Source organism: Halichoerus grypus, chromosome 5, assembly GCF_964656455.1.
Source record: "Halichoerus grypus chromosome 5, mHalGry1.hap1.1, whole genome shotgun sequence".
Classification (NCBI taxonomy): Eukaryota; Metazoa; Chordata; class Mammalia; order Carnivora; family Phocidae; genus Halichoerus; species Halichoerus grypus.
The window spans coordinates 166,628,524-166,655,999 of record NC_135716.1 but is presented as its reverse complement, the minus strand read 5'-3'; the positions used below and the strand labels follow the sequence as shown (position 1 = coordinate 166,655,999).

At 46.8% G+C, this 27,476-nt stretch overlaps 1 protein-coding gene across 6 annotated transcripts; it reads right to left on the bottom strand.

The window, feature by feature from the left end:
* Positions 1–2,090: 2,090 nt before the first annotated feature.
* On the bottom strand, positions 2,091–27,137 carry PTAFR (platelet activating factor receptor). Of its 6 annotated transcripts, none has more exons than XM_078073576.1 (3): positions 26,998–27,137; positions 26,804–26,894; positions 2,091–5,336 (listed from the first exon to the last, which is right to left on the bottom strand). In XM_078073576.1, the coding sequence occupies exon 3, from the start codon at positions 5,296–5,298 to the stop codon at positions 4,264–4,266; it is 1,035 nt and encodes a 344-aa protein (XP_077929702.1). In that variant the 5' UTR covers positions 5,299–5,336; positions 26,804–26,894; positions 26,998–27,137; the 3' UTR covers positions 2,091–4,263. The 6 variants fall into 6 exon arrangements, with proteins under 6 accessions (XP_077929702.1, XP_077929703.1, XP_035926560.2 ...); XM_078073577.1 differs by lacking the exon at positions 26,804–26,894 and adding an exon at positions 24,964–25,115; XM_036070667.2 differs by lacking the exon at positions 26,804–26,894 and having other exon boundaries at positions 26,998–27,133.
* Positions 27,138–27,476: the final 339 nt, after the last annotated feature.

Sequence of the window (27,476 nt, the reverse complement as noted above, 5' to 3'; positions counted from 1 at the left end):
GGCAGAGGGAAGAGTCAGTTTTATCCCTAGGTGATGATGTAAAGTTCCCCTCACAGGGCCTGGTGCACAGTAAGTGGTCAGCAGCTTCTGAGTGTTCACCCCTTTCCCTCTTCTTACAGAGACAGCAGGATCCAAGTGACCGCTGAATGCACCTTCTAGCTTTAGCGACAATGACACTCTGGTTTCAGAAGTTCTTTGCAACACTGCATTCATGTGCAACATCCACTGGCAGGAGAGCCCCTCACTGACGCCAGGAGTCTCAGCCCCAAAAAAAATCCTTGCTTCCGGGGCTTCAGCCTGCATGGGGAGCACAAAAGCCTTCAAGGAGGAAATTCGAAACAGCAAGGTGCGGCCCTCACCAGCTGCTCTTGCCCTCAAGAGACCTCTAACCCAGCACACACCAAAGCCAGGACAGTGCTTACAGGGACTTGGGCAAGGGTACAGTCACATGGAGGGGAGGAAAGGAGGACAGGGACCCATATTTACTAAGGCAGGTCTGGGTTTGAAGATTATTCCACCACTTACTAGCTCTTATAAATCACTGGACCCCCCTGAGCCTCAATTTCCCCATCTGTAAAATGGGCATGAAGATATCAATTCTGTCCAGAGGTTATAAGGACTCATTGAGATAAGACTTATGAAAGTGGCAAGCAAATATCTGGGCTCAACAAAAAGGAGGTCCCTTTCCTTTTATAGCAAGTATCTAGGGGGCAGCCACTGTCTTATTCAGTCAGTCTTTATTTTATTCATTTCTATGGGGATAAAATCAGCTACCTTTCAGTGGGGACTGTGAGGTTTCATTAAGACAACAGATAAAAACTGTGCTTCGCATAGTTACTGGACCAAAATAGGTACTCCATATGTGTTTTTTTGGATAGCTGGATGAATGGATGGATGGATGGATGGATGGGTGACTGGGTAGGTAGGAGGATGACTTGCTGGCAGGTTGTCAAGGGAAGCAAGATTTGTATTTCAGCAAAACTAAGTCTGCACGAAAACCAGGTGTTTTACAAGAGGGTTTTGTTCTATCTGTTTGTAGCCTTAGGTCTCAAGGACAAATATAATATAGATGAGTAAAAACAAGCATAAATATTCTCAGTTCTCGTCAACTGTGCCCTACACTTACCACTCTTGTGTCTGTGACTCATCTTGCTTCAATCAACATTCTCCAACTGAGATCACTGGTGTGAGGCTGAGGTTAGGGCAGGACGAGGCCTTCTTGACACACAAGATGGCTTGGAAATCCTGATTGGTGGTGTTTCATCAAAAGAATTACAACTCAAGGGCGCCTGGGTGGCTCAGTCAGTTAAGCATCCGGACTCTTGGTTTTGCCTCAGGTCATGATCTCAGGGTCTTGGAATCAAGCCCCAAGTGGGGCTCCGTGCTCAGCCTGGAGTCTGCTAGAGATTCTCTCCCTCTGCCTCTGCTCCTCCCCCAGCCCATGCGTGCGCGTGCACGCACACGCTCTCTCTCAAAATAAATAAATAAAATATTTTAAAAAATAGTTACATTTTATGTTTATGTTCATCTCTTATGTGTGGCAGGTGCCACTGGTTTTCATTATAATTTTGTTATAAAGCATCCTTTTAAATAAAGTTTTATTTTTTTTCTTTTCAACTTTTTATTTAAATTCTAGTTAGTTAACATACAGTGCAATATTGGTTTCTGGGATAGATTTCCATGATTCATCACTTACATACAACACCGGTGCTCATCATAACATGTGCCCCCCTTAATATCCAATCACCAGTCTAGCCCATGCCCCACCCCCCATCAACCCTCAGTTTGTTCTCTACCATTAAGAGTCTTTTATGATTTGTTTCCCACTCTCTTTTTCTTTTCCTTTCCCATATGTTCATCTGTTTTGTTTCTTAAATTCCACATATGAGTGAAATTATACGGTATTTGTCTTTCTCTGACTTATTTCACTTAGCACAATGCCCTCTAGCTCCATCTGCAATGTTGCAAATGGCAAGATTTCATTCTTTTTGATGGCTGAGTCATATTCCATTGTGTATATGTACACCACATCTTCTTTATCCATTCACCAGTCGATGGACATTTGGGTAAAGAGATAAAAAGTGACTCAATTTAGAGCAAAATATTTATTAAGTAAACATACAGATGGCACATGGGTATTGAAAAATTGTGTATGGGGGGTGTACACAAATGACTGAACTGCAAGAAACACTGTGCTTTAGCATCTAAGCATTCATCTTATTCAGAGACAAGATGCAAGTCATAGAGAGTCATTCAAATAGGCTTAGGCAAAATAAGAGAATGCATCCTGACAGAACCCAAAGGAAGGAATGCAGATGTTGGGCTTTGAGAGGGCCTGGCCCCGGAGGAAGAGGGCAGCAGGCCCCGGAAGCACCTGCCCTCCTCTCTCCAGACTTCTGGTCTCCCTCTGGTCTCTGCTTTGCTCTACACATTTCCATCTTCTCTCTGAGCAGGTCACCCACCCTCCCCTGCCCCACCTCATACACATAGAGGGGCACACACATGTAGACACACACACACACACACACAGTCACAGCTCTAGACTTGTATGTCTTCAGGTTAGTGACCTGCAGAGCCTGAAATAGCACCCCTGAATCTGGCTGCTTATTCCTGAGAGAGAGAACCTGACTGGCCCACCTAGAACTACATGCCCGCATCTCATCCGTTCAGCTCTTATCAGAGGATCAAGGGGAACGCATTCTCAGAAAAAGGGAGAATCTGGGATGAGCAATCACCCTGACCAAGAGGTATCTGCCTCAACATTCGCCACTCCTAACAACCCTATAACGTAGGAAATTCAGCTCACAGTCCCTTGGTAGGAAGTGACAAAGCCAAGACTTGAACCTGGGTCTGTGTGACACCAAAGCTCAAAGTCTGCTGCACTCTCCACCTAGTCACCATCAGCTGAGTTCAGCCCACAGTTACCATTCCAGACCCAAGCAGGTTACTGGCCCATGGAGAAGCATTTATCAAAATCAGCCCAGTAGACAGGAAACAAGAATCTCACTCTACGGGGATTGTGGCTGGAAGGGAGGAAGATGTCTCAGAAGGACCACGGGGCTCCAAGGTAGTCTCCTCCAAGCCCCTGGGTCTGTGGCTGCCAGATTCACACCGCAGGTGCTCAGGGTGTGAGGAAGCTCATCTGAATATATTTGCCAAAAATCACAAGGAGGCATCTAGAGATCTTCAAGAGAAGCTGACACCTCTCTTCTGCACCCAAAATTCAAAGTGCCTCCTGGCCCTTGGGATTATAACTGCTCCTCTCACCTTCTGGAAGCTAAATTAGGAGGGCTCCCCCCCGCCCCCCCACCTCCCTGCCCCGGAAAGCTAGGTGGTAGATGAGACCTGACAGGCTCCTCCCACTCGGGAGGCCTCACCCACACACAGATCTTCTCCACCTAAGTGCCCTTTCTCATGAAACCTCTGAGCATCGTGGTGCCGCGGATGCCCCCAATTTGGCTTTGAGGGGCCCCTGCCCACCCACAGTGGGGAGCTGCCCAGCGGGAGGTAATTCACCAGGATCCACTGTTGAGACAGATGGATGTGGCAGTTGTGTCCCTCCCAGTCCCCCAGAGCTGACCCAAGGCCTATGCAGAGAGATACATTTGCCTCAGGAGACAACCTCCCCATCCTAGCCTTTGACCTGAATATGTCTTACCCTCTCTGGCACCATTCAGGACAGGTTGTTGGATGAGTGGGAAAAGGTTCCACTGAGCCACGTCCCCTAAGAAGTGTCACAAAGATCCTGTGCCTCTAAATGGAGACAAGATGGCACTATCCTAGCTCAAAAGTCTCCCCCAGAGACACCACCACACAACCAGGGGAGGATCTCTTTCCCAAAACCCTCTTCTCTGCCTTTATAGTAGCAAAGGTAGTTGTTGCCCAAAACTTCAGGCCATACTGGCTCAGGGCAGCTGCCTTGGTAGGGTGAACAGGGTGGCTCGGAGTCTATCCCCAAGGTCTGCCCCGGGCCCTGACATTCCCTGCAGAGCTATCAGACTCAGGTATTCAGGATGAGGTTGCCAGCCAAGGTTACTATGCATGTGCCCCGAGGTGGCTGACGAAGCGCATTCAAGTCCTGGACTTCCCAGCAGTCTGGCCTGGCCATCACCCCCACCTTGGTGAAGTAGCCTCCATACTTAAAGAGCCACTTGTGCCCAGGGAGGAGATGCCCAGACCACAGCAGAGACCCCTTCATCCCCCAGGTCAGTCTGTGATGTCCATGGAGGAGAAGCCTCTGGGCCTGGCCCCAACAATCAGGGACTACTTTTTGAGGGAATGGACAGGGAGGTGGTTGAGCGGCATGACCATTTCAGTGCCAGTCTCCAAGGTGGCCCGGGAGCATTTCTGGCTGCTGCGCATGCTATAGAACTTCTCACGGAGGTGCTTGCGAAACTTCTTGGTGAGGAAACAGTAGATGATGGGGTCTAAAACACAGTTGGTGCTAAGAAGGCAGAGAGTGACCTGATGGGCATCGTTGATGGCCTGGTGGAAGCTGCTGTTCTGGAAGCCCAGCTCAGCCAGGGTCCAGGGCAGCTGCACGATGTGGTGGGGCACAAAGCATATGATGAACACAGCCAAGACCGTGCAGACCATCCACAGCGCGCGGCGCTTGACTTCTGCGTTGTGCTGCAGCTGCACCGGCTGCATGAGCAGCCTGCGGATGATGACCAGGTTGCAGAAGAAGATGATGAGAAATACAAGGAAGAAGCTGAACACGAGGAAGACGTGGATGATGAGGACGGGCACACTGCCCTTCTCGTAATGCTCAAAGCAACGTGTGATGTTGCCTGAGCCGGTCTTGTTGGGCTCCACGTTGGTGGAGTCCAGGATGAAGAAGTAGGATGCTGCAGCCACAATGGCCACCCAGATGACCAGGGACACAGAGAAACCACGCTTGCGGGTGGTGTCCTGAGCTGTCTTGATGGGCCGGGTCACTGCCTGGAAACGGTTGTAAGTGATGACAGCCAGGAAGGCCACTGAGCAGTAGGTGTTGATGAAGAAGAAGCAGCCAGCCAGGTTGCACAGGAATTCGGGGAGAATCCAGTTGCCCTGGTTGTGGTAGTAGATGATCCACAGGGGCAGGGTGACCAAGAAGAGCAGGTCAGCCACGGTGAGGTTCACCATGAAGATCTTTATCTCGTTGAGTTTCTTGGAAGGGTACAGGCAGGCAAAGACCCATAGCACATAGCTGTTGGCGATGACCCCCAGCACAAAGATGATGCTGTAAACAATCGGGAAGAGGGTATATCGGAACTCAGAGTCCACACGAGAGGAATTATTTGCCCCTGTCGCCATGGTTGGAAGGGGCAGCTGGTGGTAGAACCCTGTTGCGCCTGGAAGACCACACAGGAATTCTGGTTAATGAAGGGTCAAAAAGGGCCTGTCTTATTTAATCAATTCCAAGACTCTCATTTTGCACATTTTAAAAATTCTAAAATTGGCGGTATCTTCCAATTAATTGGCAGTATTTTTTTCTACATAAAATAATGGTGTATTTTTAAAATGAACAGCATCTGAGAGTCAATGAAATCAATGGCAATTCAGTTTCTTTTCTCTTGTTACATTTTAAAACATACCTTTTCATTCTGCGGCTTATTTTGATGTAAGGTTTAAATAATCTATTTCTGATGAGAAAATATATGAAAATTTATATCATGAAATTTTTAATTTTCTAACAACTTTTAAATATTTTTCTATTGATGAAATTTGAAATGTAAATTTTGATGGTGGATGTTCTATATTAAAAAATAATTGGGCACCTGGGTGGCTCAGTTGTTAAGTGTCTGCCTTCGGCTCAGGTCATGATCCCAGGGTCCTGAGACTGAGCCCCGCATCGGGCTCCCTGCTCCACGGGGAGCCTGCTTCTCCCTGTCCCACCCCCCTGCTTGTTTTCCCTCTCTTGCTGTGTCTCTGTCAAATAAATAAATAAACTCTTTAAAAAAAATAATTGTGAGTGATGCCTGGGTGGCTCAGTTAGTTAAGTGTCTGCCTTCAGCTCAGGTCATGATTCCGGGGTCCTGGGATCGAGTCCCACATCAAGCTCCCTGCTTGGTAGGGAGTCTGCTTCTCCTTCAACCCCTCCACCTGCTTGTGCACTCGCTCTCTCTCTCTCTCTCTCTAACAAATAGATAAATAAAATCTTAAAAAAATAAAAAATAATTTATGGGAGTGCCTGGCTGGCTTAGTTGGTAGAGCATGTGACTTTTGATCTCGGGGTCAGTGGGTTCAAGCCCCACATTGGGAGTAGATTTTACTCAAAATAATAATAATTAAATGATATTATTATTAAAAGTAAATTTATTATTATTTTTGTGCTCATACAAAATCTGGAAAATACAGAGAATTATATTAGGGTGACCCAAAGATGAAATACTAGCCAGTCATTAGAAAGAATGAGTTATATCTGATTGTACTGATGTTGAAAGTTGTCCCTGGATAATATTGTTAAGTAAAACAAAATTTTAAAAATCTGTGTGTCCCCATCATATATGTGTATATGACATCTAGAAAGTGATCTAGAAGGATATAGCTTCAAGAGTAGACAATGAGGGGGCGCCTGGGTGGCTCAGTCGTTAAGCGTCTGCCTTCGGCTCAGGTCATGATCCCAGGGTCCTGGGATGGAGCCCCGCATCGGGCTCTCTGCTCGGCCGGGAGCCTGCTTCTCCCTCTCCCACTACCCCTGCTTGTGTTCCCTCTCTAGCTGTCTCTCTCTCTCTCTGTCAAATAAATAAATAAAATCTTGAAAAAAAATAAAAGAAAAAATAAAAGAGTAGACAATGATAAGTAACCTTTGGGAAGGTGAGATGGGTTTGTTGGGAAGTTTACCTATTTATGCTTCCTTTGTTTGAACTTTTTAGAAGCATTTATTGCTTTAGTAATTAAAAGAAAAAAATTAATGAAAAGAAAAATATAGGGGCACCTGGCTGGCTCAGTTAGTGGAGCATGCAACTCTTGATCTCGGGGTTGTTAGTTTGAGCCCCATGTTGGGTATAGTGATTACTTAAAAATAAAATCTTTCAAAAAAAGAAAAGAAAAAGATGAAGAAAAGTATACAGTGGAGAAACCCAGTAGACAACACTTTAATCAAATGATTAAGATGCACTCATCATTAGTAAGACATATATCAATATTAGGTACCCTTGATTTGAAGCACTGAAAAGACTATAACATCATTTCTGTGGTTTTCTTTCCAGAACTGCGTAATCTCAATGTAGTCATGAGAAAACATCAGACCCTAATTGTGAGACATTATCAAAATGACTGATAAAAAACGTCAAGGTCATGAGTGATAAGGAAAGACTGAGGAATTGCCAAAAATCAGAGGCTATTAAGGAAATGTATGACAACTAAATACAATGTGGGATCCTGGATTGTATCCAAGAACAAAAAAAGACCGTTTAGTGGAAAAACTGGTGAAGTTCAAATAACGTCTATAATTAAAATAATATATCAATGTTCATTTCCTAGTTTTGATCATTGTATTATGGTTTTGTAAATTGTTAACATTAGGGAATGTGGAGCAAAGGGCACACATGCACTCTTTGTACTATTTTGCAACTTTTTTGAAGGCCTAAAATTATTTCAAAACAAAAAGCCTTTCTTGGTTTTGGGATCGTACTACGGCTATGTCACCATTGGAGGGCTCAAGAAACTATGTTCAATTTTTACAACTTGTGAGTCTACAATCATTTCCAAATAAACAGTTAAAAAAGCAAAAAAAAAAAAAAAAAGTATATTAAAGGTGTGCCTGGGTGTCTCAGTCAGTTAAGCATCCTACTCTTGGTTTCAGCTCAGGTCATGATCTTAGGGTCATGAGATCGAGCCACATGTGGGGCTCAGTGCTGGGCATGGAGCCTGCTTGGGATTCTCTCTCTCTCTCTCTCCCTCTGCCCCTCCCCCACTCATGTGCGTGTTCTCATTCTCTCTCTCTCTCTCTCTCTCTCTCTCGCAAAAATTAATTAACTAAAAAAAAGAAAGATTTTACTTCTCCCTTTGCCCCTCCCCACCACCACTCGCTCTTTCTCTCAAAAAAAAAAAAAAAAAGAAAAGTATATTAAAGAAGATGAAATTAACCCTAATCCCACTACCCACAGTCTGGTCCGTTTTCAACAGCATCTTCACCACCATCCACTCTCCACCAGAACCAATTGCTCCCTCCTCTCTTGTTCCTTGAATTCTGTTGCCAGCACATGAGCCTGGAAGCCCCTCTGATGTTTGTGTTGCAGCTGGGGGTGGGGGGGGTTGATGGGAGGGCAGGAGACCCAGATGGAGTTGAGCAAGGCCCCAGACTCATCCTACATCCCAGAACAGTGAAAAGAGAACAGAATTGGGAGTAAGACGCTCCTTCGGAGCCAGGTGCTTCCTGTGCACTACCTCATTTCAGTCTCACAAAAGCCCTCTGAGATAAGAAGTAAAACCCCGTTTTACAGAATAGGAAACAATCTAATGTGTTTATGTGATGGTTCAAGGTCACACAGCTGTTAAAGGATGGAGCCAGAGTCTCAAATCCAGCTCTGCGTGCATTTGTTCATTCACACGTTCCGCCAACAAATACTTCTGAGCACCAAGTGCATGTCCAGCCCACAGAAGATACAGGGTGGACGTGACTACACAGGCCTGCACTCGGGGAACTGACGGTCTCGTGGACAAAAGCAATGTAAACAAACAGAGTTGCTATACAAAGAAAAGGAGGTGCTGATATGGAGAATACAAAAAGTTATACTTAGAAAAGAGGTGACATTTCCTTTGAGACCTGAGAGAGGAAGAGTGTTCCAGGCAGAGTGATCTGCATGGGTCCAGGACTGAGGCAGGAAGGAGCAGGGTAGGTTGTAGGAACTGAGAAAAGGACCACCAATGGCCCTCACCCTGACCTCTAGCTGCCATTCCATCCTCTCCTCCTGCTATCTTCCCACCAGGGTCCAGTCAAAATGGAGCTCCCAGTGGGTCTTCAAACATGCTCAGACCTTTCCTGCCTCTGCCTGCAAGCATAACACCCATGCCAATGCTTCGAACCCTCCTCCCTAACCACACCCCACTTCCACCCGGCCATTCTAACTCGTGCTTCAGACCTTACCTGAATTTTACTTCTACAGAGAGATCTTCACCAGGCCAGGTCACGTCCTGCCTCAAAGCCCCCTGTACTTCTTTGTAAATCCTAAAGCAGTTGTGATCATATTCGTGTTTGTGTGATTCATAACACTCTCCTAGTTGACTGAGCACCAGAAGAATAAGGGCCTTGTCTGTCTATTCAACGCTATTCCCAGCACCATGAACCAATAAAGGAGTGGGTGATAAGCCTCGTTGATTACAACCATCTCTTTGGGAGCTCTGGAGCAGTGGAAACACTTGAAGAAGTCTCTAGATACTTACAGGTGAGTTTAAAGAACCAACTTGCTCTGGAACCAGAAACAGACCCATAAATAAAGGGAACAAGCCATGGTTGCCAGAGGGGTGGGAGGTGGGGGGATGGGAAAAATGGGTGAAGGGGGGTGGGAGGTACAGTCTTCCAGTCATGGAATGAATAAGTCACAGGGATGAAAGGCACAGCATAGGGAATATAGTCAATGGGACTAGAATAGCGCTGTAGGGTGACAGATGGTAGCTACACTTACGGTGAGCACAGCGAAACACAGTTGTCAAATCACTATGTTGGACACTCAAAACTAATGGAACGTTGTGTATCAATTATACTCCAATTGAAAAAAAAAAGAAAAAAGAAGCAACTGGCTCTAATTGGAATTTTGATGATTGAGAAAATTTTTATGCTTTGCCCCAATTAATGTGGTGGTGGTTTGTCTATGCTAAATTAAATAAATGTAGGTTTAATTATTCCAATAAATAATTGTGATTCCTTTAAAACAAAAAACTCAGCCTCAAGTCACATTGTGAATTACACAGTTGATTTGAATTACATAGTTTTAGGTTGCTTCCCCAGAAGCGAAATTGCTAACTTTTACTCGGCTGGGATCTTTTCCACACCTAAACGTAGTCCTGCCATCTGATCCCAAGACTCTAGGATAATACTTCTCAAAGGGTGGTCCACAGAAATGAGGGAGGAGAAAGGAATTATCTCTGAGAACTTTCAGAGGACCCATGAGGTCAAAACTATTGTCACAGGCGGGCCTGGGTGGCTCAGTCGTTAAGCATCTGCCTTCAGCTCGGGTCATGATCCCAGGGTCCTGGGATCGAGTCCCACATCGGGCTCCCTGCTCCGCGGGGAGTCTGCTTCTCCCTCTCCCACTCCCCCCTCATGTTCTCTCTCACTCCTGCTCTCTGTCTCTCTCTCTCTCTCAAATAAATTTAAAAAAAAAAAAAAAACTATTGTCATAATTATACCAAGACATTGTTTCCCCTTTTCACTGTGTTGACATTCGCACTAATGCTACAGAGTGAACAAAACTGCAGTCTCCTTAGCACAGATCAAGGCAGCAGCACCAAATGGGAGGAGGAGCTGTATTTTTCACAGCCAGGCCCTACTCAGGGCAAAAAAAAAAAAAAAAAAAAATTCCTTGATAAAGCAAGGAAATTATTAATTTGATTAAATCTTGAGTACACATCTTTTTAATATTTTGGGTGTCAAAATGGGAAATGCAATGCTTCTGCACACTGAAGTCAGTGGTTGTCTTCAGGAAAACCGCTTAAGTGACTTGAGTTATAAGCAGAACCTTTTTGCAGATCGTCACTATCACTTGAAAAAATGACTGACCAACTATGGTTTTTCAGACTTGGGTATCATATTTGCTCAAATATGAACAAAGGAAACCCAACGCTTCAAGGAAAACAAATAGCAGTTATTTGTTGCCAATGATAAAATTCGAACTTTGGAGAAAACTAGTATCTTCGGAAAAACTGTATCTGCCAGGATGAGTTTGACAGCTTCTTAATCCTTAAAGAATTTTCTGATGAGATTGGTGGCGATACTAATGAATGTAACTTTTAAAAAATCCTTTAGTGAAAGGTCCATGTTTGGAAAACCTGCATAACTTAGTGAACCGACATTTTCCAAATGAGGAAGGCCAGTTTCAAAATTATGCATGGGTAAAAGAATCAAAGGGCGAGACAGATCAAAACATTGCTACACAACAGATTATAGAAGGTTCATTGGTACGACTCGGGTTCCACATTGCAACTGACTTTTCAGAAACTACTATTTGTGGAGCTTTGATGTAGTATCAAAGAAGAACATCATCAATTATCTGAAAAAGACATTAAAATATCCCTCCCACTACAAACACATATCTGTGTAAGGGCAGATTCTCTTCATACACTTCAACCAAAACAACATACCACGATAGATTGAATGAAGGAGCAGATAGGAGAATCTAGTTGTCTTCTATTAAACCTATCATTAAAGATATTTGCAAACAAATGTAAATCAAAGCCACTCTAAATTATTTATGTTTTGAAATTGTTAGCTAATTTTTGCTAACAATGTTATTTATGTTAACATGGAATGAGCTTAGGGGCCCCTGGGTGGCTCAGTCGTTAAGCGTCTGCCTTCAGCTCAGGTCATGATCCCAGGGTCCTGGGATCGAGCCCCAGCATCAGGCTCCCTGCCCAGCGGGAAGCCTGCTTTGCCCTCTCCCACTCCCCCTGCTTGTGTTCCCTCTCTTGCTGTATCTCTCTCTGTCAAATAAATAAATAAAATCTTTAAAAAAAAAAAAAAAGGAATGAGCTTATTATTGGGTTTTGTATTTAAAAACAAAAATGTTTTGAAAGGCTTAGTTTTAATTTTGAATATGGAAAATACTGATGGGGGTTGGCCTGGGTGGCTCAATGGGTTAAGTGTCTGCCTTCAGCTCAGGTCATGATCCCAGGGTCCTGGGATCCAGCCCTGCATCTGTTTCTCCCTCTCCTCCTGGTTCATGCTGTCTCTTGCTATCTCTGTTGCTATCTCTGTCTCTCTCTCTTTCAAATAAATAAATAAAATCTCAAAAAAAAAAAAAAAAGAAAATACTGATGGATATAACCCATGTAAACAAAAGCTCTCTGGGGCCCTCAATAATTTTTAAAGATATAAAAAAGAGGTACTGAGACCAGATTTAAAAATTGCTGCTCCTCAAGAGGAAGGAAAAAGAGAGAGAGAGAGAGACAAACCAAGAAAGACTCTCAACTATAGAGCACAAGCTGGTGGTTACCAGAGAAGAGGTGGGTGGGGGATGGGTGAAATAGGTGATAGGGATTAAGAGTACACTTATGATGAGCACCAAATAATGCAGAGTTGTTGAATCACTATATTGTACACCTGAAACTAATATAACACTGGATGTTAACTATACTGGAATTAAAAATAAAAACTTAAATAAAAAATAAATAAATAAAATCACTGCTCCACAATCAGCCCGCTCACCTTTCCTTTGAGCCCAAGATGCCCATATCTCAGGGACTGGCCTTCTTTCTTTCTCCTGCTGGACCTTAATGCCGTGGGGGACCCTCTGCCTGGGACCTCAGAAAGGAGGGGAGGCAGCCCACAGCTGGGCAGTGCATGGTGTTCACTCTGGGTCTTTGAAGAAGTCATGTTCCTACCCATCCTCACCATCCAACCCCCCACCCCAAGTAAGTCCCTTCCTCTTCTTGGGTTTAAGCTCCAGCTTAGTGGGGTGGGGGCAACTCTCCACTAGAAACAGTCTTTTTTTTTTTTTAAAGATTTAATTTATTTATTTGACAGAGAGAGACACAGCGAGAGAGGGAACACAAGCAGGGGAGGGAGAAGCAGCCTTCCCGTGGAGCAGGGAGCTCGATGCGGGGCTGGATTCCAGGGCCCTGGGATCATGACCTGAGCTGGAGGCAGACGCTTAACCACTGAGCCACCCAGATGCCCAGAAACAGTCTTTCTACAGCCAGAGTATTCAACCCAGTATATCTGCTTGGGCCCTGTCCTCTGTGCCATGCCTGTCCTGGCCTGCTGAGGAAGCCTTCCCACCAGGACCTGGACTGGGGTAAGGCTTGTGGAGGAGCTCACCTAAGCGCAAAATGTAAGGGGGTGCTGAAAACCTCAGTGATCAAGATAAATAATATTTTAATGCAATATCTTCAAAAATCAAAATCAGTCTTCCTTTTGCCTCAGATTCTAATATTGCTCTGCCTGGCACTATTATGATCCTATCTTCATTTAAGATTTTGGTATTTGTTCATCATGAATTTTTTTGCATTAATTAAAAATTTTTTTTCTCACTATGTGACTGGGGCACACACACCCAGGTCAACCAAACTCACCCATTCAGTCCCTCATCCATGCATTCACTGGACAAGCACTCACTGCTCCAGGCCCTGGGCAGAGTACGGAGGCCTCAGAGAACAGACCCAGTCTCTGTCCTTCCACCGCTCACAGCCCATTTTGCAAAGGAGAGATTCAGAAGTAGACAATTGTCAAGTGTTATGATGGTGGAGGTTCCAGAAGTCGGGGTAATTCTGAGATGGTGCCCCTACCCAGACCTGAGGATCAGGAGTGACCCGCCTATGTGGAAGGACAAGAAGTAGTAAGCCAGATGAGGAGCCCCAGGCAGAGGGGTGGCGCATGCAGAGTCCTGGAAGACGAGGAGCGCATGGACCTTGTGCTCAGGAAGCTTGAGACACCTGGTCTAGCTAAACCTTAAAGTGTGTGTGGTGGGGGTGGGCGGGGATGGTGAGGAGAGACAGGGCCTACAAAGTTAGTATGTATTGGTCAACTTAAGAAAGGTCTTGAATATTAGGCTAAGGATTTGTAGAAAATGGGGAGTCACTGAAGGGTATGGAACAGGAAAGGGACAACACTGGATCTGGGTTTGGGAAAGAGGGCTTTGACCGCTGTGTACAGAACAAGCCAGAGGGGCTTCAGACCAGAAGCAAGGAGAGGGCATCAAGACAATTGCAATTGTCTGCAGGGCCAAAGGAGGCTTGGAGCATGAAGGGGCAAATGGAGGGAAATGGATGGTTGTCAGAGTTATCTGGGAGGTTGAATGGATGGAACTTGGTGACAGATGGGAGACAGGTTGATAGAAAGGGAGGAGTCAAGGACTGCCAGCTTTCTGGCGCAGATGATTTGGGCTGGGGGTGGTACCCATCTTCATGGAGATGACACTGAGGAGGAACAGTGTGGGGGTGCAGAGGATGAATCCAGCCGGGGACACATCTGGAGTGCCCTGAAATTCCAGAGGATCCAGAGTTCAATCCTGAAGAGCCCAACATTCCCCGGAGAAGTCAGAGGGGGAGGAGAAACCTGTGAAGGAGGCAGGGATAGGACAGAGAGGTAGGAGAGCCATGCTGGACAAGGTTTCAAGAGCACGGAAGTGGGGGCCAGCAGCGTGGAAAGCCACACGGAGGGATCAAGTACGATGCAGACAGAAAAGCAGGGGCCCCTGGGTGGCTCAGTTGATTAAGCGTCTGTCTTCAGCTCAGGTCATGATCCCAGGGTCCTGGTATCGAGCCCCAGGCTCCCTACTCAGCAGGGAGTCTGCTTCTCCTTCTCCTTCTGCCCCTCCCCTTGCTCATGTTCTCTCTCTCTCTCTCAAAGAAATAAATAAAATCTTAAAAAAAAAAAAAAAGGGCGCCTGGGTGGCTCAGTCGTTAAGCGTCTGCCTTCAGCTCAGGTCGTGATCCCAGGGTCCTGGGATCGAGCCCCGCATCGGGCTCCCTGCTCGGCGGGAAGCCTGCTTCTCCCTCTCCCACTCCCCCTGCTTGTGTTCCCCTCTCTCACTGTGTCTCTCTCTGTCAAATAAATAAATAAAATCTTAAAAAAAAAAAAAAAAATCTTAAAAAAAAAAAAAGAAAAGCAAACACAGCATGTGGCAACAGGGAAATCCAGCTCCCCGTCATCAGGAGAGCAGCGTCCAAAGCATGAGTTGAGGAATGAGGGAGAAGCAAGGAGGTGGAATGTTAAATTCTCATTCAAGAAGCTTAGTTGAGCAAATAGTTGTGAACCTTGTTTGTATCCTGATTCAAAGTAACTATAAAAACTAGTTTTTAGACAATTGGAAGAACTCAAACACAGACTCAGTATGAGCTGGAATTAAGAAATCAATGTTAATTTTGTTAGGTGTGATAATGATATTATGGTTCTATATTTTTATATGTTTTAATTCCTTATCTATTAGATACACATCATGAAGTATTTATAGGTAGAATTATACAGTATTTGACTTTGCTTTAAAACCGTTCAGGAAAAACATTCCTACATGCTAATCTCCATTTCAGAGTCAGCTTCTCTGTGAACCCAACCTGTAATCAGGTCTGTCTGGGCCTGGAGCATCCCCAGTCCACATAGCCCCCATAGGAAGCCCAGTGCAGGCCTCTTCCTTCCAGGTACAGAGTCAGAATCAGTGTGGGGGTTCTTGCATGAAACCCCTGCCTTTGCCCAAAGCCTTGCCCTGGGCGCCTCCCGTACCCATCACCCTGGCTCTTCCTACTTCTGCTGTCTTCCCAGATCCTGGTCTTCATGTGACTCCCACCCCCTTAGCCTTCATCCCAAACTTAGCACCCAGCCATCCCTTTGCGTCAGTGGAACCCTTTGATGTCACCCACAATGTAACCAGCTGAGTCTCTTCTGGGCCTAGGGGCTCAGACCTCCATGCCTTTGTTCATGCTTCCCTCCCTCACTCTGCCTGGCTACGTACTGGTCACTTGAAGACTGCCCCGGCCTCTCTCCCTGCAGCTAGTTCTTCCTAAGCCTCCCTGCCTCTCTCACACCCTGCTCTGCCCCCAGACCCGGTTAAGCGTCCATCCTCTGAGCACCCATAGCTTACAGCATCTTATACCATTGAAATTATCTCTGTGTCCTCCTGCCACACTAGACCAGCAGCTCCTGGAGGGCAGAGGACATGTCCATTCATTCACCTGACAGGTATCAATATCCCACTGGGGGCTGGGCACTTTTTTGGGGATACTGCAGGAATAAAACAGGCAAAACCCCTGCTCTTGAGAAGCTTACACTCTTGTCAGGGAAAACAGACCAAGACAGAGAGGGAAAAGAACACAATAATTTCAAATTGTGATGAATTCAATAAAAGAAATAAAAATCGTGACATGACGAAGCTTGGGTAAGGGGCTGCTTTAAATAGAGTGACCAGGGAAGGCTTCTCAGAGGAGGTGACCTATAAACAAACCCAGAGGAAGATTTACCATGAGGCCAATGAAGCGTAAGCTTCAAGGCGCCTTTCTAGGTCTTGTATCTAATTGTGTATTTGCAATTTGGTCACTTTTCTTCACGAGGACCCCCCAAATTGTACAAGTTGTAGGGTCCTGTGAAAACCCATATCTTCTCCTGGCTGAAATCTAAAAAGCGAGAAGGAACAAGTCAAGAGAAAATCTGGAAGAAGAGTATTCTAGGCCAAGTGTCTCATGTGCAGCGGGAGTAAGTTCATCGTATCATAAGATAGGAACAAATGCGTCGTGCTCAAGGAAACGTAGGATTCATGTGGTCCTAGGGGAGTGAGAAATGGGAAGAACTGGATGAGATCTGGGGGCAGCCGACCCCAGATGGCTCCTAAGCCGTGGTGAGGAGGTGGAATTTTATTTTCTGAGCACTGGGGAGCCGCTGGACCGTGTCAGGCAAGTGAGTAACATGATCGGACTCCCTGGCTGCTGGACAGAGAACAGATAGTAGGGGACAAAGGGCAAGCAGAGAACCCGTTCTGGAGGCAAGAGGGGGTGGTGACATGGACCACAAAGTGGCATTTCCAATTCCTCTCTCCGTCTCCAGCACCTAGCACACGTGTGGCCGGAGCAGGAGCTTGGTAAGCGTTTGTTGAGTCAACAGATGTCTGGCAAACAAAAATTTGAATCCTTGTTGTGACCTCGTTGTGTGAGCTGCAGGAGGGCTGACCCAAGAAGAAGGGCAGACCCGAAGCCTGATCTACCCCGTGACAGAAGAGCACCAGGAGCTGCCTGCTCCCCAGAGCAGTCTCCCTACGAGACGGAGTGAGCCCTCTACAGCCTCACTACTCAAATCGAGGTCCTCGAACCAGCAGCATCAGCTGAGTTTGTCAGAAATACAGACTCTCACGCTCCACCCCGGACTGCTGCATCAGAATCTGTATTTTCACAAGAGTCCCAGGTGATTCGTGGGTACACTGAAGTTTGAGAAGTACCGCGCTTCAGCACACTGTCAGCCACATACTCGACTAGTCTACCACCTTCCATGGCTCCCCATTGCCCAGGATCAAATCCAAGCTCCTTTCACACCTCATTTCCCTCCAGCCTCTTTTACTACACACCCTGTATTCCAGCCACACTGAACTTCCTGCTGCTTCTCTAAAAACTCTGTTTCTTCTCAAACCTCTGTGCTTTGCACATGCTGCTACCTCTCTGAGAGTGCCTTCTGCCTCTTGCTTTACCTAGCAAACTCCCACTCTTCCTTGAAGACCCAACCTAAAGGGACACCTGGGTGGCTTGGTCGTTAAGCGTCTGCCTTTGGCTCAGGTCATGATCCCAGGGTCCTGGGATCGAGCCCCGCATCAGGCTCCTTGCCCAGCAGGGGGCCTGCTTCTCCCTTCCCCTGCTTGTGTGCTCTCTCTCTCTCTCTCAATCTCAGATAAATAAATAAATAAAGATAAAAATCTTAAAAAAAAAAAAAAGACCAATCTAAAGAATGCTTCCTCTAGGATGTCCTCCCTGATTGCCCCAGGCAGAATGAGTTGCCTTCTTCTCTGGGTCACCATGGTACTGGGCACATTCCTCAGTACAGCACCGGATACAATGTGTTGTAAGTATTGATTCCTATGGCCATTTCCTCACCAGCCTGGAGCTCCTAGAGGGCAGGGACTAGATCTTTTTCATTCTTTATCCCCAGTGGCAGACACTGAGCACTGAATGAATGAATGACCAAGCCCCTGATGACTATTCAGCAGAAACTGGTATGAAGGAAACGTGTCCAGTCTCTCTGGCGGAAGCACAGTAGGATGGGGAGAACAATCCCTTTCTAGAGTCAGAAAGACCTGGGTTCATACATGGCTCTGTCATTTACTTGCTGTGTGACCTTGGGCAAGTGAGTTCACCTATCTGAGCCTCAGTTTTTTCAGTTACAAAATTTTACCGTTCTAACAGTGGTTCCAAAAATAAGCATGCAAACTGGTCACAATGGCCAGGCCTCCCTCTCCCCACTGGCTCTGCCACATGAAGTCAGGGGAGGGGACTATGGTCACCACTGTCCCAGGGGCTCTAACCCACATACTGACTTCCCTGTCAGCTCCAGACAGGGTCTTAGGTGAATGCCAACAAATCTCTCAACGGGTCAGGAAGGGAATGAGCATTTGGAGGGAAAGAAGGCAGCAGCAGCTCAGACCAATCAATCTTACATGAGGGCATAGTTCCTTGATGCCTCAAGTCTGGGCGGCAGCCCAGGCCCAGCTCTCAACTAGGGGTAGGCAAGGGGAACCATAAATATTCATGGAGACAGAAGAATTCCGCCATCTGGATATCCCATCCTCTACTGTGCATAGCATTCAGTCCCAACCCCCTACCATTCCCATACTGTCTGAGAACATCATGCCCCTAGGGAACCTGGGCTCCCATTTTCAGCTGAGCAGTCAGAGGGGAGGGACCACCTGGATCTGGGCAGAAGGAAGTATGTGCTGGTTACTTCCCCAGTGTGGACTGTGGGTTGGGAAGTTGGGTTTACGAGTCAGCCCAGCTCCTAACATTTGTGGGGCCATGCGGGGTCAAAAGTACACGTCAGTGCACTGGGGTGGCTCAGCTGCTTGAGCATCTGGCTCTTGATTTTGGCTCATGTCGTCATCCCTGGGTCGTGGGATTGTCCGGCCCCCAGCCTCCCCCTCTTCCCATAAGGCTGTGCACTCAGTGGGGAGTCTGCTTTTCTCCCTCTCCTTCTGCCCTTCTGCCCCCCTCACAAGAGCTCTCTCTCTCTCTCTCAAATAAATAATTTTTTTGAAGTACAAATGTCTAAATATTTATAAGCTATAAATTACTCACATTCAAGTTCATGCGATCTCATGCACCAGCAGCTCCCTGCAGAGCTGCAAGCCTGGAGGTACAATCACTGACTCCGCTCAAGCTAGAGGTGGGGTGTGGGAGGGACACAGGCTCCAAGCGGACATTTACACGTGCATCCAAATGCTCCTTGCCTCGCGTGTAGGGCGTGACAGGAGGGGAGTCGCAGCCAGCCTACCTAAGTTCAGGGTATTGGATTAAATATACAGACACTACATACCCATGAATACATTTCCTCAAGTCAGCCTTGCAAGGTGAGTTTTACAAAATGCCCATTTTTCCAGAGAAGAAAGTGAGGCCAGAGAGGGAAACAGACTTGTCCAGTCACACAGCTAAGAAGTGGCAGAGGGCGCCTGGTTGGCTCAGTTGGTTAAGCGACTGCCTTCGGCTCAGGTCATGATCCTGGAGTCCCTGGATCGAGTCCCGCATCGGGCTCCCTGCTCAGTGGGGAGTCTGCTTCTCCCTCTGACCCTCCCCCCTCTCATGTGCTCTCTCTCTCTCTCACTCTCTCAAATAAATGAATAAATAAAATCTTAAAAAAAAAAAAAAAGAAGTGGCAGATATAGGGTTTTGAACTCCAAGACCCATCCTATCTCCTAAGCCAAGCCAAGGCCCCTGCTAGAAGCAAACCACTCATTGGCCACCTTACCCCTCATAGACCTGTCCTGTGACCCAAGAACAGGAATGGGGCAAAGGGAGGGGAGGATCTGCTCTGCATCCATATCACTCCTACCAGGCAGCGCTGGAGCTGGAATCAAATTCTGGTTCAAACACTAAACTCACCCCATGACTCTGACTCTCTGTGTCCTCATTGGTAAAATAAAGATCTAAAAATGGGTCAAAGAGGGGCGCCTGGGTGGCTCAGTCGGTTAAGCATCTGCCTTCGGCTCAGGTCATGATCCCAGTGTCCTGAGATGGAGCTCCAAGTCGGGCTCCCTGCTCGACAGGGCGTCTGCTTCTCCCTCGGCCCCTCCTCCTGCTCGCACGCTCTCTCTCTCTCTCTCAAATAAATAAATAAAATCTTAAAAGAATAAAAATAGGTCAAAGAGAAAAGGAAATTAAGAATACAATCCCATTTATAATGGCATCAAAAAGGATAAAATAGGGGCACCTGGGTGGCTCAGTCATTAAGCATCTGCCTTCGGCTCAGGTCATGATCCCAGAGTCTTGGGATCGAGCCCCGCTTCGGGCTCCCTGCTCGGCGGGAAGCCTGCTTCTCCCTCTCCCACTCCCCCTGCTTGTGTTCCTTCTCTCGCTGTCTCTCTCTGTCAAATAAATAAATAAAATCTTTAAAAAAAAAAAAAAAAAGGACAAAATACTGGAAATAAACTTAACCAAGGAGACAAATGACTTATACACTGAAAACTACAAAGCATTGCTGCAAGGAATTGCAGAAGATACAAATAAATGGACAGACATCCTCATTCATAGACTAGGAGACTTAATACTGTTACAGTGTCCATACCTGCCGAAGCCATCTACAGATTCAAAGCCCTGTCAAAATCACAGTGGCATTTTTTGCAGAAACAGAAAACAAAATCTTAAAATTCAGATAGAATCTCATCTCGAAGGACACCAAAGAGTCAAAACACTCTTTTTTTTTTTCAAAGATTTTATTTATTTATTTGAGAGAGAGAGAGTGAGAGAGACAGCACATGAGAGGGGGGAGGGTCAGAGGGAGAAGCAGACTCCCCACCGAGCAGGGAGCCCGACGCAGGACTCGATCCAGGGACTCCAGGATCATGACCTGAGCCGAAGGCAGTCGCCCAACCAACTGAGCCACCCAGGGGCCCCGAGTCAAAACACTCTTGAGAAAGAAAAACAAAGCTGGAGGCCTCATACTTCGTGATTTCAAAAGATATAACAAAGTACAATAATCAAAACAGCATGGTATAAACATAAAGAGCAATATATATATATAGACCAGTGGAACAGAACAGAGAGCCCAGAAATAAACCTCCACACATATGGTCAAATGATCTTTGGCAAGGGTGCCAAGACTACACAATGGGAAAAGGAGAGCCTCTCCAACAAGTGCCAAGGGGAAAACTGGAGATCCACAAGCAAAAGAATGAAGATGGACCCTTCTCTTATACCATATACAAAAATGAACTAAAAACAGAATAAAGATCAAAACATAAGATCTGAAAATGTAAAACTCCTACAAGGAAACATAGGGGGGAAGGCTTCATAACACTGGAATGAGCCATAATTTCTCAGCTATGACAGCAGGAATGCAAGAAACAGAAGCAAAACTAGATGTATGGGGGGACATCAAACTTTAAAACATCTGTAGCAAAGGAAACAGACGAGGAAAAAGGCACCCTAGAGAATGGGAGAAAAAATTTGCAAACCATATACTGCATACAGGGTTAATATTCAGAATATATAAGGAATTCTTACAACACAATAACAACAATAACAAAATAATAATAACTGATTTTAACATGGGCAAAGGACGTCAATAGATTTCTCCAAAGGAGATACGCAAATGGCAAACAAGCACGTGAAAAGATGTGCAACGCCACTCATCGTCAGGGAAATGCACATAAGCACCACAATGAAATAGCACCTCACGCTCGGCAGCATGGCCACTATCAAAAAGGCAGAAAATAACAGGTCCTAGTAAGGATGTGGAGAAATTGCAACCCTGGTGCATCGTTGGTGGAAATATAAAATGATACAGCCAGGATGGAAAACAGTCCAGTTTCCTCGGAAAATTAAAATAGAACTACCACATGACCCAGAAATCTTACTTCTGGGTATACTTACAAAAGAATTGAAAACAGGATCTTGAAGAATATTTGCACACCCACGTTTATAGCAGCACTATTCACAATACACAAGAGGTGGGAGCCACCCAAATGTCCATCAACAGATGGATGGATAAACAACACGTGGTGTGTGTATAACGGAACACTATGCAGACTTCAAAAGGAAGGAGATCCTGTCACATGCTACAGCACGGATGAACCTTGAAGACACTATTAAGTGAAATAAGCCAATTACCAAAAGGCAGATACTGAATGATTATATGAAGTACCTAAGGTCATCACTTATATGAAATATCTAAAGTCATCAAACTCAAAGAATCGCAAAGTAGAATGGTGGTTGCCAGGGATTGGCGGAAGGAGAAATGGAACTGTTGTTCAGTGGGTATAGAGTTCCAGTCAGGCAAGATGGAAAAGTTCTAGAGACCTCCTGTACAACAATGTGCATACAGCTAACAATACTATAATGTGTACTTAAAAACTGTTACAAAGGGAAATTTATGCCACGTGTTTTTAGCACAATTAAAAAAATGTTTTCTTGGGATGCTTGGGTGGCTCAGTCAGTTAAGCGTCTGCCTTTGGCTCAGGTCACGATGCCAGAGTCCTGGGATCGAGTCCCACATCTGGCTCCTTGCTCAGCAGGGAGCCTGCTTCTCCCTCTGCCTGCCGCTCCCCCTGCTTGTGCTCTCTCTGACAAATAAATAAAATCTTTAAATAAAAATTTTTTTTCTTAATGGACCGAAGCAATGATAGATTTGAAAGTACGTTGTATATTCTTAACTTAGAATCATAGGGCTCAGCTTTAAGACCTACTGCTGTGCAACTTTAGTAAAACTGTTGACTGTCTCTGGGCCTCATCTGTAAAATGGGGACAATCACACCTGGAGTTTTTGTGAGCATCCAGTGAGATAAAGGATACAAAGTGTTTGGAAAGAACAGTGGTTAAGACCACAGACTCTGGTCAGACAAACAAGAATTCTGCTTCTATCCTGTCCTAGCTTGTGACCATCGCCAAGCACATCACTCTCCGAGCCTCAGGTCCTTCCTTTGTGAATGAAGCTGGGGATATTCCAAGCACATATCTCCCCAGAGTGTTATGAATATATTTTTTTAAGATTTTGTTTATTTATTTGACAGAGAGAGACACAGCGAGAGAGGGAACACAAGCAGGGGGAGTGGGAGAGGGAGAAGCAGGCTTCCCGCCGAGCAGGGAGCCCGATGTGGGGCTTGATCCCAGGACCCTGGGATCATGACCTGAGCCAAAGGCAGACGCTTAATGACTGAGCCACCCAGGCGCCCCAGTGCTATGAATATTTGATGAATAATGTGTGTAAAGGGCTTAGCACAATTCAAGATATTCACAATCAACAGCTCTACAAAACTGTATCTACAGGAAATCCAATTTGCTAATTAGATCAGATCAAATGTCCCTCAAAATAGCAGCACAGTCATTGCAACAGCTCACATCGAGCTCATGCCAGCCTGAAGCCACCTACATCAGGCTTCCAGATGTATCATTAACTCTGAAAGCTTCCAGGAACCAGTCACATCTTTTCATGGCAGCTAATGACAGTTGGCAAAATGCCATCAGCTGATTCTTACCCAAGATAATTAATTTAACCTCCAATGGGCCTCTGTTTACTCCTCTGTAAAAATAATAAGAAGAATACTTCATAGGGTTGTTGTAAGGATTAAATAGAAAATGCTTGATCTATAATCAAAGCTCAAGGAATGCTGGCTACCATTAGTCTGACTTCTCAACCCAGATAGAGTTAGAGATGCTGCCTGGGGTTTCCATAACACAACGCATCGCACTGCATTATAATGGCTGTTGGTTTCTTTTTCCTTTGGGTTGGGAATTCCCTGGGTTCAAGGCTTCTGGCATCTCACCAGTGGGTACCACAGGGCCTCCTCCACAGCAAACACTCAAGAAATATTTACTAATAGGGGCATCTGGCTCAGTCAGTTAAGCGTCCAACTCTTGATTTCAGCTCAAGTCATGATCTCAGGGTCACGAGATCAAGCCCAGTATTGGGCTCTGTGCTGGGCATGGAGCCTGCTTGGAATTCTCTCTCCCCTACCCCCAGCTCCTGTGTGTGTGTGTGTGTGTGTGTGTGCACACGCACGCGTGCTCGCTCTCTCTCTCAAAAAAAGAGACTTTTACTAATAGATAAACACACACACACACACAGTCGCGTTGTCCCTCATCCTCTACTTCCAAACCCTCACACACCAGCCTCAGTCACTCCCAGCCCTTAGATTTCCTGAGACCTCTCAAACACAACAGTTTAATCATTTCTCTTCTGTGAGTCCTACTTTTCTCATGTATAAAATGAGAATAATATCAACATTGATCTCATAGTATAGCCTGAGGTTGAAGGCAGGTAAACTTCTAAAGTGCCTGGCATATAGTAGATGCTCAGTCAGTGAGTTACTCCTATTCTGACCTCCCCTGTTGCTTGGCATTTGGGCCCTGGCCTGACCATGCTGGCCAGACTCTTTAAAGATTCCACTCATGGAGTGCTTTCACTACCATTTCTCCAAAAAGCAGAGGGATTTGAGGGGGAAATTGAGGGAGAAAGTATCTTGACCTCTGGGGAATTCTGGGCTCCCCACAGTTTCAAAGACAAGGAGTCCAGCGCCATGCCGGGCACATTTCTGGGTGGAGAAATGGAATTCTTTGTCTCGGAGAGGTCAGGACAAGGTCTAGGGTTCTTGAGGTGGGAGTGGCCTGGGAACCAGATTTTCCCAATCTCCCTTCTCACAAAGGGCCCTTCCCTGACCCCAGGAATATATATTGCCCTGGTGAGACTCGGTCTCTGCTCAGCTGGTCTAGGACATCCCTGTGGAGGTGGGGGACCCTGAACCTGGCCTGGGTCTTTCCTTCTGGCTCCCAAATACCCAGATGGTATTTGTGGGTCTCATCCCCCCTCCCTCCTCCTTCTAGGAAGTAGGCCAGGGCGGGGAGGAGGGAATGGAGAGGCACGTCTTCCTGTGGGATTCTCAGTACTGGGCTTACCCCTCCATTATACCCAGAATCACACCAAAGGACCATGCCTTCCAGCCTGGGAACTCCTGCATCCATCCTGCTGGTGCCCTTGTGGGTACCCAGAGCCCAGCCCAAGGGAAAACGTAGGGTACAGGGCCTAGGCCTTGGGGTCCCACAGACCAGGATCCACACGGGACTCTGCTCTTCCCTAGCTGCTCTTTGGCTCTCAGCAGCTCCCTGTCCTCATTTGCAAAATGGGGATAATAAAAGCTTCCTCACCAGGTAGTTGTAAAAGCAGAATGAAGCAGTCAGTGCAAATGGTTATTGCTCAGTAACTGTGAGCTCCTCCCGAACCCTCAGAAAACATTTGTTGAAGGAATGAATGAGTGAACCAATCAGCGGTGCACCAAACCAGCCGCCACCAGCGAGAGCTGAAGAGAAATCACAAGACTTGAGATCAGAGCATCAGGACTCTGGGTCTCAGCCATGCCCCCCACCACCTTGAGTGAGGGAGCTGCCACTGACAAAGAGGAGCACCCCCTTCTCCTCAACGAGGCCTTGATCACGGGCCTAGGGTGGGGAGGAGGGGTCCCTCTATAAAGGTCTCCCTGTAAAAGGACAAACAGGACCCCAGCTTCTCATCACACCCCTGCCCACCCCAATACCAATCAAGAGCAGGAACTCAGTCCTGGAGGCTGATTTTGTCATTAACGCCATAGACTATAATTCCTTACCCAAACCTTCATTGGACAGATGGAAAAACTGAGGCCCAGAGAAGAGAAAAGATTTGCCCAAGGTGACAACAGGATCGGGAGCAGAACTGGGACCAGATGCTGGGCCTCTGGTTTGCTGTCCATTCTCTTTTAAGTACAGCATATTACTTTATCATCCATCTATTCAATTCATATTCTAAGATTATACTGCTCACCAAACACTGTGCTAAGGGTAAGGATAAAACAATGAACAGAAGGAATCCCCCCCGTAAGGCATTTACAGTAAGGATTACAGTGTCAATATTAGTGGTAAGACATTGTGCAGCATCTCACCATTGACAAAACATTTTCCCACCTGGCCTCTTCCTTCATCCTCCCGCACAAACCCAAAGGTCAGGACTTTATTCATTTTTTTTTTTTTAAGATTTTTATTTATTTGTTTAACACAGAGAGAGCACAAGTTGGCAGAGCAGCAGACAGAGGGAGAGGGAGAAGCAGACTCCCCACTGAGCAGGGAGCCCGATGCGGGGCTCGATCCCAGGACCCTGGGATCATGACCTGAGCCGAAGGCAGACGCTCAGCTGACTGAGCCACCCAGGCGCCCCTAAAGGTCAGGACTTTAAACCCTAATCTACAAAAGAGGAAAGTGGGGCTCCTGAGTTGCCAACATCCCAGCCTATAAACTAGAGCTAAGGTCAAAATCCTGCCAATCGTGAGGTGCCCACCTCAGACCCAGGGCCATTTCCTCACGTCCAGAGCAGACTTCTTTCTTTGGCTGGGCTGTCAGTACCTAAAGGTCGGAACATCTCTGTCTTTTGTTTCCATAGCACCTACACACACACACACACACACACACACACACACACACACACACACACTCCAAGTACCTGGAACACAGCTGCACGTTCAAACAGATCTAAATCAGAGTTGCCTAAATGCTTTACGGAGAGACTCTGCTGGCTCCCTCATTCTCCACAGGAGAGCAAGTGTCTGCACAGCGACCCTGGTTCAGCTGGCCCACCCGGGACCTCCTGCCAGCAAAGGACAAGGGGAGACCTGCCTGTGCCCTGTCCCTCCCACCTGAGACCTGTTGGGGGGAACCCGTTGCGGGCCAAGCCCTTTGTACCAATAACCTGGTTGTCTTCATCATCCCCCAGGAACACCCGGCATCTCATGAGGTCCTCAGTGCCCAGCCCTGTACCAGACCCCGAGCTTCTCCCGACGGTCCTGCTGGGGAGGCAGGATTATCCCCATTCGACAGTGCAGGAAACTGAGCTGCAGAGCGGGAGCATAACTTGGCCAAGACGCCATAGGCAGCCAGTCCAGCAGATGGCATTCAGTCCCTGACCTCTAGGTAGCCCCCTCTCATCACCATCTTCAGCTCCCAGTGAGATCTCGGGGCTCACTTTCAGCTCGGCCCGGGCCTCAGACAACCAAAGTGGGGCGCTGCATTTCCTGGCAAGTTTGGTCACGAGGAATCCTTTCTAAACACTGGGCCTGAGGAAGATGCCAGAACGGTCCCTTCAGACTTTGGTCTCCTGAGGACCTGGTCACACACCTCCCCCTTGCCCAGCCAGCGCCGGGACCCCCCCCTTCTTACCTGAATCAGGGAAGGCTGAGCGGGCTGAGTGGCCGCAGCAGCAGCAGGATCTGAGTGTCTGTCTGTCTGCAGACCCAGCCTCCGTGCTATCTGGAAATTGCAGAAGTGAGGAAACAGAGCGTACCAGTGCCAAGTCACCCCCGGGGAGGAAATGCTGTGACCCTGGGGCTCCTCCAACGGCGGGCACAAGAACCTCCAAGCTGGGTGGCGGGGCCCTGACCACTGCTCAGAGGGTTCTCCCCGAGCCAGGGCCGGGCTGGGGCGTGGGCAGGGGCCGGCGAGTCGGGGAGCTGGGGATGCAAGAGAGAGAGCAGAAAGGGCGAGCGTGCACTCGAGGAGAGAGAGAGAGACTGAGCGCGAGAGCCAGGAAGAGAGAAGAGAGATGAGGGACCGAGAAAACCAGAATAAGGGGGCCGGGGGTGGGGTGGGGGGGCAGTCAGGAAACAGTGAGAGATGGAGGGAGAAAGGCACCCGGAGAA

Coding starts and splice junctions, on each gene's coding strand:
- PTAFR (XM_036070666.1), bottom strand. CDS start 8,194: ATGTGCTGGCAACAGAATTCAAGGAACAAGAGAGGAGGGAGCAATTGG. Junction 5,337..8,094: donor TGTTGAAAACGGACCAGACT/GTGGGTAGTGGG, acceptor GTGGTCTTCCAG/GCGCAACAGGGTTCTACCAC.